General features: G+C 40.1%; 1 protein-coding gene across 4 annotated transcripts in view; it reads left to right on the top strand.

The window, feature by feature from the left end:
- Positions 1-16,314, top strand: part of LOC121862333 (F-box only protein 39-like) — a 46,669-nt gene that overhangs the window by 11,015 nt on the left and 19,340 nt on the right. For 3 of the 4 annotated variants that reach the window (XM_042360540.1, XM_042360539.1, XM_042360541.1), the window contains 5 exons: positions 3,243-3,353; positions 4,897-5,069; positions 5,649-5,820; positions 6,555-6,677; positions 11,871-12,110. In XM_042360540.1, the coding sequence (XP_042216474.1) occupies positions 3,243-3,353; positions 4,897-5,069; positions 5,649-5,820; positions 6,555-6,677; positions 11,871-12,110 (819 nt within the window). Of the gene's footprint in view, positions 1-260; positions 404-3,242; positions 3,354-4,896; positions 5,070-5,648; positions 5,821-6,554; positions 6,678-11,870; positions 12,111-16,314 lie in introns of all 4 variants that reach the window. The other variant, XM_042360542.1, reaches the window with a different exon arrangement.

Raw genomic sequence — 16,314 nt, 5'->3', positions numbered from 1 at the left:
CAGACACCTTAACCTAACTTTAAACTCGTTTAGCTGAATATAAGAGACAAAATATAAATAATTTAATCCATAACAAAACTAAAATGCATAGATAGACAATTAATTGAAAGCAGATATATAACCATGAATGCATACACCATGACAAGTTTAATTGCAGGAGTATTTGGAGAACATTTTCCTCTCATGGTTAAGGTTAACTTGAAAGATTGGCTCAAAAATAATCATAATTAATATTATTAGATACTCTCCAACTGTGGCAGATTTTGTGACTTGGGGCGTGGCACTGCTGCATTGAATGCTCAACTCGGCGACGGGTATTGGAAAAATGTTCTTGGAATTTCAGGAAAAAGCGCCTCATTTTCATCTCAAACCTGGAAAAAAAACCATCCCTGGAATTTCCCAGGTAGAGTACTGTGAAAATTTTCTCGTAATTTTCCAGAAAATGTTCCCCTTGCAAAATCATTCTCAAAGTTGGAATTTTTACTTTTTTTTCACACATTTTTGTTTTTGTCAACATAAAAATACAGCTATATCACCAGCCAATATATTCATTTAGGATGTGGTGAGCAATTAGTTTAAATTCACACGACCCTAGTTGTGACTCAGGAACGGTCAGCCGATACCCGCTGAAAGACATCCTGGCAAGCAACTTGTTAAATAAATTGTGCATCCAATATTTATTGTTATTCTCAACAACCAATTAAATATTCCTCATTTCACACCTGTATTATTCCTCTTCTACATGTTCATTGAATTTACTGAGGAAAAACAGTGCACCAAACTCTACACCAAGGACCAGAAGGTAATGAACGCATACTGGTACTTGAGGAACCGCCACAAAAGGGATATTTTTTTCCCCACATAATGGCCCTCATCCCCAATCTGTACCTTTTGCCCATTTTGGCTAACCTCCCCAGTACATACGTCCCCCAAGGATCTAGTACCATGATTATCCTACATCTCAGGGGATCGGACTTGTTTTGATTGAGTATGACGAGTGTCATACATTTTTACAGTTTGGACTTGTTCTGATTGAGTGCGGAAGCAGAAGCAAATATACAGTATAAACAATATTTAATTTAGTGAGGGTGTTAAAGACCGCCTGTGGTTTCTCCTTCACACTTATAAACAGTATATCTGGGTGGAACATTATTTATTGTGTGTGTGTTATAGATATTGTTGTGGAGGTATTATAATATTGTAGTTGTGCTGTTATAGTCTTTTAGTTATGTTATACTGCCCTTTATTGCGGTCACTTAATCCTAGGGTTTTCTTATCTTATTTCTTAACCTAAGGTCGCTGCCACCAGACCTCAGGACAGTATGTGTGGTGTTCTTTAGGTAGCTGTTTTTCATTAATCAAGTTGAGAGTAGAAGAAAAGATGAAATGCCAACCAGTATCCTTATGATACTTTATTTTAGTTATTAAAAAAATTGCATTCAGTCACAATACAAATATAGCTGACCTTCTCCAAGCAACTATTAAGGTCATTACACCACACACAAAAATACCCGACCTTCTCCACATAATTAATTAAGGTGTTCTCTCCATGCAAAATAATTGACCTCCTTACCTAGGTCACTCCTTCTTCAATATCACCAAAATACTCAACAGCACCTGAATAAGGAACATTCATTAATACACACAATACATACAGGTACTGTAGCTCATTCTTAGCACCAAGGTACACACAGTAGGTACCCGTCTCACACTCGACTATTGTTAGGTAGATGAGATCCTTCCCAGACATTCATACCAGGACTATTTCTGCGTCCGGTATCATTAGGTCGTTTAAAGTAGCGACCGTGAGCACCTCAAGTAACACCAACATCTCTTCACATCCAGGGTGCTAAAGTGTGAGATATCCAGAGATCCATAGTGGAGGTTGCATAGCAGCCATAAGCATTACCCACAACACCAGGTGGGTTCCTCAAAGTAAAACAGTTGTTGCTAGGTCAAGCATTCCCTCCGACCTCTGCTTGTCCCTCTCCATACTCGTCACCGCTCACAGGCATGTACCCCTCGAAACTGTAGCCGCAGGTGGTTTAGGCGCCAGTGCGAACAAAAGCCTTGGTTCTTTGCTTGGGTATATCCACTTCACTTTACTCCCTCTGTATGGTTCATTCCCCCACACTTTTCATTTGTTTAACACGTTCATAAGATTCTCGAATCATTACACTGTTCGTGGCTATTTGTCACATGGGGTAACGGTGTGTTTTCAGCTCGCACCGAGGTACATAAGATGTTTTTCTTGGACTATAGCTTATGGGTCAATCCCAACACTTCACATATGCCTGATACATTTATCCTTTTCCCAGATCATTGTTTTCGTATATTTTCCTCTGATACCTGAGGTAGCTATGTTTACTACTTGTACACAGACGTAAATACCATAACCTTCAGACATAGTCACTCTGATTCACCATAGTACACTTGTCTGTACCACTTGGGCCTTCCCAATCATCATATAGGTCCGTGCTTTATTTAAGAAAGTACGGACTTGAGGGTATACTGTCACATTTTTAATAAATTTTTTTCTGATTATTTGTGAAAGTATTTTCCTGTTATTGCCTAATGGCAATGCAATATTTTATCTTTTCTTTTATTTATTATTATTTACCATATATTTTTCACATGTAATGGTACAGTATATACTATATTATTTTATGTACCAAAAATAGCTCTTCTGGAGGGAGCAAAGCAGTTACAGCTTACTGCCTCCACACACAAACGTCACTTCCACAAATACACAACCATGCTCTTCATTTTATAATTTTGTAGGTTTATATTAAACAGTATTTTCTTTATTTCTAAGCCACATTAGAGTATTGTAATGATTTTATTTTTATTTTTCCTCAAACGAGGACACAGGTAAACGATAAACACGCTGAGCTAACGAGAGATGCTGGGCGGGTTGGCTCGCACAAGAGTGAGACCCATGCATAAGGGTGGGTCAGGGAGTCAACCGGTTATAAGCAGGGTCACATACTCTGGATACGCATACTTTGAAATTCTACTGTTGATCCAGATTGGCTCTGGTTCCGAGGGTGCCTGAAAATCGGTGGGCAACCTGTACCAGACATGGGAAGGGTTATCTTGAATACTCACATTGGGAAGTACTGCAAGCTGGAAGTGTAAGAAGGGTAACCCTCTTGTTTTCAGTAAAATTTTGGAATCTAACAGACCACACAGATGTGACTTTGATACTGTACTGATTAATAATACTGTATTTGTCTTTTAAGATTTGCAGAAACTGGAGTAGAGCCTTCCATTTCCCGAGAGTATGGTACACTTTTGAGCTCCACGACACACTCCTCACAAAGAGAAAATTTAACTACTGTGCAGGATGGCAGGTTAGTATTTTTTGTATAATTTATTTATATTTGGTGTCTAGAAAGACTTTCTTTTTATCATTAGATGACACCCACATGTACTGTATTGGTGAGTTTTTAATAATACAGTAATATGATAATTGGGAAAAATAAAGAGGTTTATTCTCCAGTTAATGGTGACTGTGTTTACCTCAATTAGTACTCATTCAGTGCAAGAGTACTGCCTCTTCAGTACTATCTGCCATCAGCACTAAGGCTTCAACCAACTACAATTTCCAGGACTGCCCAGTCCTAAAGTGCTATGATATTGCCTACAGCACCAGGGTATTTGAAAGGGGGCTGAAGATGGGCCCCTGATGAACACCTATTTTCTCCTCAGATTTCTCATTTTCCTCACCAGTTATTCTCACAGCAGTTTTTGAGCCATCATACAGTGCTATAACCACTCAAATAAGGTACAGGTACTCTTAAACCTTGAGCTTTGTCATTTCCCACTTCACTACTTCACATGGTACTCTATGAAATACCTTCTCTGAGTCTCCAAATAAGAATTACCATTTTCTTTCCTTCCCTTGATAGCTCTCTTGTACTTTAGTTGTCTGGCCGTAAACATTACCTCTTTAGTTCCGATATCTGACATGAACCTAAACTGCATTTCATAACTGTCCACTCTCTCCCTTATAAAATTCTCAGTTACTCTTTCCACAACTTTCATAACATGATTAAACAGCTTCAGGTCCCTGTAGTTTCCACGTTCAATTGCATCACTTTGACCCTTGTAAGTACTGTATTCATGATCGCACTTTTTTGCCAGTCATCTGGAACTGTACATCACTATCAACATGCCAGCATTGTCTGATGCTTTCAACATTTCTGCAACTCCTCCAGAGTTTCCAGCTGCCTTCCATTCTTCATTATATCAATTGCTTTCTTCACCCATTCTCTTTCAATCCTTGGGCAAGGTCATTGTACTAGTCCTACTACTTCTAGGCCCATTCTTACTCCTCATTTAGCAGTTGATCATAGTGTTTTCTCCAGGAATCCTTGATTGTACCAATACAGTAGAGCATAAGTATATCATTCCGGGGTGTTCATTTTGATTGTGGAACAGCAAAATGTATGCAATCTTTTAGGGAAAAAGCATGTCAAGATGTGATTCCTAAGGAAGATGTTTACTTTTGTATGAAAAAAAAAAAGGTGTCAGTATGTGATTTTTCAAAACAAATTTTAATTTATTGGGCATGTGTACTGAGGGGAATACTGTACCTGTACAGTACTGTATTTAAATTATTTGAATTTAATTAAAATATCTGTTAAAGCAGTAATGGTGAATAAATGACAGTAATTGAAGGAAGAGTCTGTATTTGTCCTTGATTTCAGCTACTCAGTACAGTATTATTGTAGGAAAAGGCTTGAAAAAGAGAATTAAGTTAGTTCAAGAAGCTTTATGAGATTTTTATTAGTTGTACAGTATACACATTGTTATTTTAATGTAACTCTGAAATAACTTTTTTAATGTTGAGATAAACAACAAAAATATTAAAGAAATAAAAATTTATTACAGAAATTACTAGATCACATCCGTGTCACCATCTTCCTTACCAAGAAAGGGATGCACATCCGGACGTTGATATTCCCACCCATGAATAATTTATTCAACCTCTATGAATTCTTAAATGTTTCTCTTTACATGCATAACAACTGTCCAGGAACTCTAGATCGTGTACATACCTTAAGGTATGTCTTAGCCTAAGGTGTTTAACTTTAACAGTGGAATATTTAATGGTTTAGAGAGATTTAGGTATCAAAAAGTATCTTCCTGTATCTGCTATTATTAGTTATTTCCCATTGTTTCTCTTGCATTATTCACTACATCATGACCATAATGAAATTATATTAACCACTTCTACTTTTCCTCATTTCCAGTATACTGTACAGTACAGTACAGTATATCAAATTATCATTGTAGCTTTTCTCCAAACTATTGGGTTTTAATTCTTTTAAATCCATAGTGGCCATTTCCAAGTCAATAATTATTGTTATGCTTCAGATTTATGAGTCATTTGGTGTAGTGCAGTAGATTGCTCCTCTTTTTCATTTCAATATGTACACATGCAAATAGAGAGAATTAGTATTATCTGATGTACAACAACAAAATGCCTGTTAGATGTTCACTAGCTAATTTTCATTAACTTGAATACTGTAGAAATAAGTTTAGCTAACTCTGCCATTTAGTAAATACAGTATTGTAATTGAATTATGTGTTTCACTCTTGTGTGAAACAATTAAAAATATTTATTATATCCCTATCAACAGGTTCAGCTTTGCTTGCCAGCACACAGAACAAGCAGATGATGTTGTATTTGGTACTGGAGGCCAAATTCTGTCAATGTTTAAAAAAGTGATGGGAGTATTTTCTGAGCTAAAGACACTGGAGTTGAGAGACCTGCTTCTAGAAGGTTGTGAAGGACTACACTTACTTGATGAAGTAAGACAGATTTTCATCAGTGGCATATATTCAGGGTGTGCTAGGTGTGCATTTAATTACTAAAATCTCAAGCATTGTTTACTATATCATGAGAGATGCAAGAACCTAAGCACATTGTCTAACCAGTTCCTGCTTTACTGAACAGATACACATAGTACTACTCTACCCACTTTGAAAATTACCATTAACATTCTAGAATTTTTTTATTTTTTTATTTTCTTTGTTGATAAGAGCCAGTAATTCTTTTCTATTATCTGCATATTTTTAAGAAATGTGACCTTACACCATTCCAAATAGAATTCATACAGGCTTTCATTCTTTTACCACACATTCCTACTGTCTTCAAAAAACCTTATTTTTAGTTACCACTATAGTGTACCGTTTTGTGCTTTTCAGCTGAATCATTCTTGCCTATTACATTCCACTCCCTTAGTTGTACTGCCTGCTGAATTTTCTGAGGGTGACCACAGGGACTCCAGCCAATGTCTGAAGCTCCTACTCAACAAATTTAGACTGTGTGTGTGTGGAGAACCAGTTCTCTATAACCTCACAGATACACTGAATCATCTGGGGATATCAGAGTCAATAAGTACAGTGGAGGAAAGATGTTGGGCACAAGAGTAGTAAGAGTTTGAAGAAAAAATAATTGTAATAGTATATAAAGATCAGAGCATATTGTTATATCTCTTCTATACTACTAAATGTACTTCCAAGATTATGATGTTTCTTTCTAGGTCTGTGTCACATGTTGTGAAACTCTAAGAACTCTCACTTTGGTCAACGTCATGAAGCTCCCACATACACTTCTTCATCCTGGAGCATTCGTTAACCTTGAGACATTAGTCATTTCTCCCCAGGTAATGTTTTTTTTTTTTTTTTTTTTAGCAACATATAGTACAGTATTAGATTTTATAATTTAATATATTACAATAGTATAAACGAAATGGCTTGATAGAATGGAAAGAAAAAAAATTTCTGCCCATACCTTTTGCAGCTGCAGTTCTGGTTTCTTCATTAAATAGGAAGTAAAATTTTGGGAAGAAGTACATTGTACAGTTCATTGATAACAGCTGTCACGGGTATCACAAGGTTCATCAAGATCAGGGATCTAAGTGTACCATGTGTGGAATTAGTGAAAGCATTCATCATTGCATTTTGCTGGGAAGCTTAGTATTACAGTAAATACTTTCTCTACAAATAGAACAATGCCTTCGAAGTGGAGGTTAGGTCCAGTCTCTTCATATTTTGGATCGTTGCCTTGGGAGTTTAACATTGCAGTATTCATTTTGGTTATTTTACCAGAGGGTCACTGGGGTTAGATGCAATTTCCATTTCCACTTAGATACTGAAGCATTTCTTTTCTCCTCTATATGTTTCAAGTGGTTTTGAAACTGAGGCAGTTTAGAGATGTCACTATTCTAATAGCATCCCAGTGAAGTTTAGTTTTGCCAGCTGAATTTAACTTTGTTAAACTCCTATCCCACTTATTGTTATGGCTTTAAGTCAGAGAGTGGGAAAGCATGAAATCTTGTGCCCTTGTCAGTTCTGCAATTTACAGATCAGGATGTTCTAGAAATCCTGTCTCATAATATGAACTGCATGAGAAGGAGAGTGGTAAGTGCTTCAGTGCTTCATTTACTGGTTTGTGTTTTATTCTAGGGCAAACCAAGTTGTAAATGTGACCTTTGATCAGCAATGGGTTAATTTATTTATTTACTTATTACTGTATTATTTTTTTACTTATTTATTTTTATTATTATTATTTTTTATATGGGACTAGCCCACCCAGGCACACCCGACCCACAATGGGGCCAGGAGGGTGAAAAAAATATTGAACCATAATTGCATGCCCAATATCTGCCAACAGTGTGTATCAGAGATGTGACCGATGTCCCAAGCGGCTAACGAGCCAATCAGTGGTAAAGAGGATAAAAGTAAAAGATACAACTTTACCTCTTGTCTCTTATCAATATTGTACCTGTGAACACTATTTACATCACAGGATACATAGGTGTTCATTTACTAGGTGGAAATAAGGAACCCGAGACAGAACAATTATGGATACAAACAGAATGTTACCACAGGCTTATGCCACTTGGATTCAAAACAATGTCGGGCGTTTACACTCTGTGACACTACAGTGAGGCTCCACTGTATCCGAGGTTCGAACCATGTTGCATGGATGTGGACGCACCCTTGGGCCTGCGGCTCGTCAACACCATCAACTCAAGATCTTAATACCCATAAATTAAAGACATCCTGCATCAGACATCCTATCAGCCACTGGCCACTGCCTCCTGGCAGTTCCAGCAACCAACACAGTTTCTGGTTGACAAGGGAGAGAGTGTTCAAGAATGAATGAAATCAAAATACAAATGACACAAAACAAGTCTTGCGCAAGGAAACAAATGACGCATGAACATAATTACATTAACAAACAAGACTTCAATTACGTTACAGGAACACTGACATATTCAACACAATTCACCAAAGTCAAATTCACTTAATATGATGGGGAGACACATAGCAACATACTTGATTGACGAGGGGAAGGGCATTCAAGAATGAACTAATCAAACTGCGTGCTCTCTTTTATACACCCAGCATTATCCCCGATACTTTATGTACATACAGTAAACCCTCGATAACTCGGAATTTCATATAACTCGGCATGGATATGGTCTCGGAATGTATTATAGGATAACTCGGGAAATGCCAAGATATATAGAACTATCTGGGAAAATCTTGGCATATCTGGCCACCTGCATCACGTACCATGCCGCTGTCACTTATCACCTACCATGCCTCTGTGTCACCTGCATCACCTACCATACCTCTTGTCACCTACCATGCCTCTGTGTCATCTGTGTCACCTACTATGATGCTTCATTCTTCACCTGCAGTGCTGGTAAGTGTTACTTTTTTACATTTAGTAATTACAGTGGTCCCTCGGTTAACGAACGCCTCGGTTAACAAAATTTCGGTTAACAAATTACCTTCCATAAGAATATTCAATTCGGTTAACGAACAAAAATTCGGTTAACGAAATTCTTACGAAAACATGTCAACATGTTATTGCTTGCTCATCAGCTGGTAGATTAGTCCTCCAATACAGTAACCGGTTCTAGGGCTTAAATTTGTTCCCATTTGAGTAAATATCAAGAAGGTTGTGCTATTAAATATTTTTCCAAGTTTTATATTAAAATTATTAGTCATTTTAACACTTATTTAACATAATTGCAGTACAGGGAACTAGTTTTTGGTGTGCCCATCAGCCACTTCACTCACCCAGCAAGGCGTCAGTTTGTATTTCTGGTCAGTGGAGATAACTTCTTGCTTGTGGGTCTCTTGAACATAAACTATTTTTACATTTTTACAGTACAATTATTGATCATTCTGAAATTTATTTTACATATTGACAATATATAGTGCAGTGCAGTGCAGTGCAGTGCAGTGTTGATTTAAAGAAAATAATCTTGAATTACACCTAGTGAACTTAAAATTTTATGGGTGAAATGACGGCATGAAGTATGGGGTGATTTCTCTTCCATCCCCACTTCCTTCTCTTCTCCCTTTTCCTCCTCCACCTCCCACTTCAAATTCCCATCAGCATCATCAACCAGGAGCCTTCTACATACACAACTCAAAGTAAGTGTACTTTACTACATTTTTTTTTTACTTTGTATGTAATTTTCGGTGAGCTGGAACCAATTACCTAAAATCCCATTTATAAACTCCTTAGTTAAGGACGTTCAGGTTACGGGCAAGTTGAAGGGAGTGATTGAAACCCGTCTTTTGACGCATTCAATATTTATTGATGTGGTCAAAACCTGCAGAGGAGAAAGTGTTCATAATATTACAAGGTGATCCATCTGATACATAATTAGTTAGTCTCACACAATTTTATCTTAATTACAATTTATTAAACATACTGACATAACACAAAGTTCATAACTCTATTAATCCTAGCTTCGCTTCATTCTGCATTGTCTTATTACTCCAGGTTAGGCAGAAACGAGTAGGCATAATTAGTCGACAATATTTCAGTACTGAGGGGTATGTCATCACTTAGGCTGTACTTACTAGTGCGTGTCAATGCAGATCAGTATGGTGTTGCAAGAGAAAACAGTATTGCGTAAATCGTCCCAGCACAAATTCTCGGACAGGAGAAGGCTGGTCTTCACAGCATCACTAGAGAGGGCGATCTGTCTCATGGAGGGGCGGGCAGCCACCGCCACCAGTCTAAGACAGTCCACTCAGCAGAACCAGGACTTGTCTGTAAACACTTCTACATCTGGCGAGGTCACAGATCGAAAGATTTAATGGCATCACACGCCAGCACTGTAGCTGAAGCCAGCGGCGATAACACCATTGAAACAAATGTTTCGGTTAATGAAATTTTCGGTTAACGAACGACCCTCTGGAACGAATTGAGTTCGTTAACTGAGGGACCACTGTACATGTACACATATATGTGCCGAGTTATCGAGGGTTTACTGTATTCATTGTTCTCAGTTAAAGTACAGCATGCCAGTCAAATTCGTGGGGGTTAGTTCTCAAAATGGACGCAAATCGCCAAATCCGCAAATAACATTTGCTGACTGGGGGTTCATTTTAACTTGTGTACAAAGAAATGTATATTCCCTTTTTGTGTTTGCCCTTAGGACAATTATTTCTTTTACCTGTATTGTATATATGTGTATGTGTGTTAGACACACATACACATAAATATTAATGGGAAAATCCTCTCGTAAATAATAAAAAACAAATGTCGTATTTAAAATGTTGAGTCTATCCTCAAGTCTACAATACAGGTAAAGGAAATTACTGTCTCCAGAACGAATGGCTCCCTGTCCTGTCTGCGAAAGTGCCGGCAACTTTACAACTACCCGCAGACATTCTTGAGTACATCCAGGGTGTCATCCACGTTTAATAGAGGACCGTGAAACAAAAGTCCTTGAATTATCCGGGTGTGCTGTACACCTTGGGCTGTGAAAATTAGGCTTTGGGCTTATATTAATTTTCTAAGATTAACTTGTCTAATCTAATCAATGTTCGAGCTTTGCCCTGCAAAAATTAAATTGATGTCAATTCCATAGGATGGCAATACATTGTGGGTGGAGTCAAAAACCACAGCATCCGGCCTACTCATGAGTATAGTTTGCATTTCAAAGTTTTACTTGCAGTTGACAAGTTCTGCTCTCAAAATTAACGAGTTTCTTAAATACTGTACAAAAATGGCAATAATTTCATTGCACTCATCGGAGTCTCTGAGGACTGTAAATCAAGGAAATACATCTTCACTTTTGAATTGTTGTCTCATAACTTCACGAAAGACAAACCGTGATCACAGCTGTTGGCTGGGCACTCAAAACACGTCATCTTAACACAATTTACACCACACACAAAGATAGATAAAGCATTCAACATATACTCAATATATCTTGAATGCTTCAGCTCATGGTAGGTATATCTGACTTATGGCTACTCATAGAGGTTATACTTTTACTTTTATCCTCTCTGCTCTGCCAACTTGGCAGAGAACATAAGCCAGAAAAAAGTAATAGAATATAACTATTATGTGATATTGGATTTAGGGATAGGTTATTACCCATGTATATTTTTTATATGTTTATGACATGCATAATATTATGTAGCACAATTTGGGTACTATATTGGAAGTAGGACATCACTGTGGTAGATACTGTACTGTATTACTTTATTTGTTGTGTAATAGATGCCAAAACATGGCTCAAGAATACAGTACACTCATGGTTCTCCATAAGTCCAGTGTCCCCTAGAACATGAAATTCCCTTAGCATGAAGACTGACAAAGATGTAATGCCTGTGTTATAAGAGAGTTTACTGTGTAAAGGTTTGGGACTTTTCATCATTAGATATGGTAATTTTAGAATGTACAGGTATAACAAACTCCAAAATATTTTGCAATGTAAATATATCTAGTGTTATGAATATATTAGTTCTGTGGTTGTAGGAACTACAGTACTGTATGTGGAAATTCATGTGCAGTATTGAATTTAATTTTTCAGAGTATTGGTGATGATCTCCTTGAACTATTGGGTTATTCAAAGGTGAGGAATATGTACATAGTGCAAAATAAATACACAGAAAATGGACAATCCCTCAGCTATAAAGCTTGGAAGCAGTGTCGAGCAGCAAATCCTAGACTTCGTGTTCATCTGTGTAGTGAAGGGAGTTGTAAGAATGAAATCATCTGGCAACAGCAAGCACCTGTTAGAAGCATAGTATACAATTCCCCATATGCTAAAGTGAGTCTTTAATCTTAATTATTTTCAGATGTCAATAAATTTATTTTTTTAGCACTGTATATGTGAGTAAAGGAATAACAAACTTCATTCCAGACTGAATTTGTGAAAGTAGAAATGTTGTATCTTCTGTAGATTGTTTATATAGTAGATGTTTGTTACTGAGTTATTATTTCATGTGTGTGTGTGTGAAATGCATCTAGTGTGGCAGCATTATGTTAGTGTTAAGGTGCACTCATTGCTTGCTCCCTCTCGCTTTCAGCTACTGCCGCTGGCTAGCCTTCGTGGCGAACAGAGAAGCAACTTGCATAAGTCTTCCCCTGTCAGTACACAGCCCCAGAGGGACGGCGCATAGGCCCACTAGCATGCGGACACTTTCTGGCGCCTACCAACCATTGCCCCACTGCCTTGCAGTTTAACCTTGGTAGGCATAAGGCTATGGGAGTAAACCCCTAACGAAAAATCTGCGGTGGAGCTCCGCATCAGGCAGACATACTTAAAGAGCTCCAACAAGACCCCAATGGCGGTACAGGCGGAAGAGGTGACCAACATGGGAACCCAACAACTACACTGGCAGACTAAGGCAATGCATGATGGACAGGCTACCTTGGCAAAACCCAACAAACTGGGCTATTGGCAGTCCATTGCAACTCTCCCTCTCCCCAGTCGCTGCAACACTTGCACCACTGGATCAGGAAAAGGGAGAGCCAAGGTGTGTGGTTGCAGCCTGCGCTCCTGCCTTACCACATAAATCGACTCACACGCAGCCACCATCCAGCTCATCATACCTCTCATCTTCATCAAAACCCATATACTCCCAAAAGTCCTATGACGATGGACGAGTGGTGGCGGGGACAGGCAGAGATGACTGCCGGGAGTCTTTAGTCACAACTCTGCATATGGGCGGCACAGATAAGATGGTCGTTTATGCACTGGGATCTAGGCAGCAGTGCAATCCGGTCCTGTCTGTGTGACTGAGCAGCATTTTCGAGGACCCACTCTGCTCACCCCACACGGGAAGGGGGGCTAGAAAAGGTGCCCTAAACATAGCCTGCCTAAAAAAGCAACCTGACTGGGCAACCGCACCCAGTAGGGTCATCCTTAAGCGGTCGAAAACACAATAAAAATCACAGATCCAAACAAAAACAAACTATACAACTTCTTATGGTCGCTGCATGGAATGTCAGGACCCTCCTGGATACTGGCACAAATGAGCGTCCTGAAAGAAGAACCGCCCTTGTGGCAAAACAATGGCTAGGTATAACATCGACATTAATGAATCCTGGCCGCATTTATGGAGTTGGCTTTGCCATCCACCAAAAATATCCTACACAGGCTATCTGAAAAGCCTATTGGGATCAACGAGTGTCTCTTGATGCTTTGAGTCCTGCTGAATCACTCACATCTGCCTTCTTCATCAGTGCATACGCCCCAACACTGGATGCAGAAGGTGACTTCAAGGAGGCCTTTTACTCCGACCTCAACAGAGTGCTAACCTCTATCCCCAGAGAAGACAAGGTTGTACTCCTTGGTGACTTCAATGCCAGAGTTGGCAGAGATGCTAACATTTGGCAGGGAACCATTGGGAGAAATGGATTAAGGCAAGTGAATCCCAACTGCCTACTCCTCGCCAGCAAGTGTGCTGCACGCAACCTCACTGTCACCAACACCTTGTTTTGGCTGACAAGCTCAAGGGTTTGTGGCAACACCCACGATCCAAACACTGGTATCTCATTGACTATATCATTGTCAGAGAAAGAGATCGCCGAGATGTCCTCATCACCCATGCCATGCGTGGCCCAGACCACTGTGACACTGATCATCGGCTCGTCAGAGCCAAGCTCTCACTTAACGTCGCCCCAAAACGGCAAAGGCAGCAAGCCTCCAGAAGAGGTTTTAACACTAAGCGTCTGGAGGATCCAGCGGTAGTACATGCTTTCAGAGAGCAGCTCGAATATGGGCTTATAAACAACCCAACAACTAACAATCCAAATCCCAGTGCCGACTGGGATATTCTCAACGCTGTCATGACAAAAGCCTGCAGAGAGACCGGCCAGATCGAAGGAATACACCAGGACTGGATTGATGAAAATGGCCCAGCAATCAATGTACTCATTGATGATAAACGTGCTGCTTTAACTGAGTGGCAGAACAACTCTCAGTCTCAGACCAAAGCTGATACCTTCTGCAAGAAGAAAGCGGCGGCCCAGCGAGAACTTCGCAATCTAAAGAATGACTGGTTTAAAAATAAATCATGTGAAACACCAAAATTTGCATATCAGCACAAGATGCGCGAATTTTTCAATTCCACCAAAACATTTTATGGGCCAATCACTCGTGGCGCAGCCCCCCTCCGCTTATCTGATGGTAACTCCATAATTAAAGATGATGAAGGCATCTTTCAGCGCTGGAAAGAGCACTACCATTCACTGCTCAACCGAAACACTGATGTGGATCTCCTGACTACCCAGCAAGTCCCTCAGCATCCAGAACTGACCCACCTCAGCTATCCCCCATCCATGGATGAGGCAACTACTGCCATCAAACAGATGAAAAATAACAAAGCCTCAGGGCCTGATGGAATCCCAGCCGAGGTATATAAAGCAGGAGGACCTCTACTTACCAGCCATCTCCACTCTCTCCGGTCAGATTGTGGCAACTACCGTGGGAACTCGCTGCTGTCCGTAGCTGGCAAGATTATTGCCCGAGTCCTCCTAAACAGACTTCTTCCCGAGGCGGAAAACTTCCTCCCAGAATCTCAATGTGGCTTTAGACCATCACGTGGCACCACTGACATGATCTTTGCTGCCCGCCAGATACAGGAAAAGTGCAGAGAACAGCGTCGTGACCTGTTCATGGCTTTCATCGACCTAACCAAGGCCTTCGACTCGGTCAACAAGGAAGCCCTCTGGTGGGCCCTCAGCCATTTCGGCTGCCCACCAAAATTCATCACCATTGTGAGGCAACTCCACGATGGCATGAACGGCAGTGTCCCACACAATGGCACCCAGTCTAAGTTCTTCCCCATCCAAAAGGAGGTAAATTAAGGATGTGTACTGGCACCAACTCTCTTTTCCATTTTCTTGGCTGCCTTCCTTACTCGTGCCAGTGCCAATTTAGCTGGCGGGGTGGAGATCAAGTACAGGATGAATGGTCTATTCAACATAAGACGACTCCAGGCAGGAACAAAGGTGTCGGCAGCTTCAATTACTGAACTTCAGTATACAGACGACCTCACTCTTGTTGCTCACACTGAACATGACCTACAGGAGATCCTGAACACCTAAGCAGATGCTTATGCACACTTTGGCCTTGAGGTGAATGTACGTTAGACTCGGATTCTCTTTCAACCTGCCTCTGGTTCAGGCACACCTCCACCATCATATCCATCTTAATGGTACTACCCTCTCTAATGTTATCTACTTTCAGTATCTCAGCTCCCACTTGTTAACCACCGCAGACATTGATGAAGAAATTCAACATCAGATCAGATGTGCATCTCAAGCCTTTGGCAGACTCCGTACCCATGCCTTCAGCTGTAGGGAGCTGAAATTATCTTCAAAGTTACACGTATATTGAGCAGTGGTCCTCCCCACCCTGCTATATGGCAACAAGACATGGGTCAGGAGATACCTCAAGGCACTTGAAAACTTTCACCAACGTAGTCTATATTCCATCCTCCGAGTTAGCTGGGAAGACAAGAGAACAAATGTCAGTATTCTTTCTAACACCAACTGTAGGAGCATCAAGGCTACCATTATCCATGAAAAACTACACTGGACCGGCCATGTTACCCGCATGGACGACAGTAGACTATACTTTACAGTCACCTTACGAATAATAAGTGTAACGCCGGCGGGCAACCGAAAAGGTATAAGGATAGTCTTCAGATAAACCTGAAAAAGTGCCAAATCGACCCCCTTACCTGGAAGACGGTTACTCCACATCGTAATGCTTGGAGGAGCATCACACAAGGTGTGCAATACTTTTGAGTTAGCACAACTGCAAATCGAGGCAGACAAGCGCCAACGCCGGAAAGACGCTGCCACCACTCCTCCTGCACTCGATGGAGCCCTCCACATGTGCAACATCTGTGAACAACTCTGCCGGTCCCGTATCGGCCTCTTTAGTCACCTCAAAACTCACCAACCTAGGTGACATCCTTAATAAATCATATAATTGTATCATAGCTCGTTGTACAACTCTC

The sequence above is a fragment of the Homarus americanus genome, unplaced genomic scaffold (genome assembly GCF_018991925.1).
Source record: "Homarus americanus isolate GMGI-L3 unplaced genomic scaffold, GMGI_Hamer_2.0 scaffold31037, whole genome shotgun sequence".
Taxonomy (NCBI): Eukaryota; Metazoa; Arthropoda; class Malacostraca; order Decapoda; family Nephropidae; genus Homarus; species Homarus americanus.
Note: the sequence above shows the minus strand (reverse complement) of the source record. Positions and strands in the feature narration are given on the sequence as shown.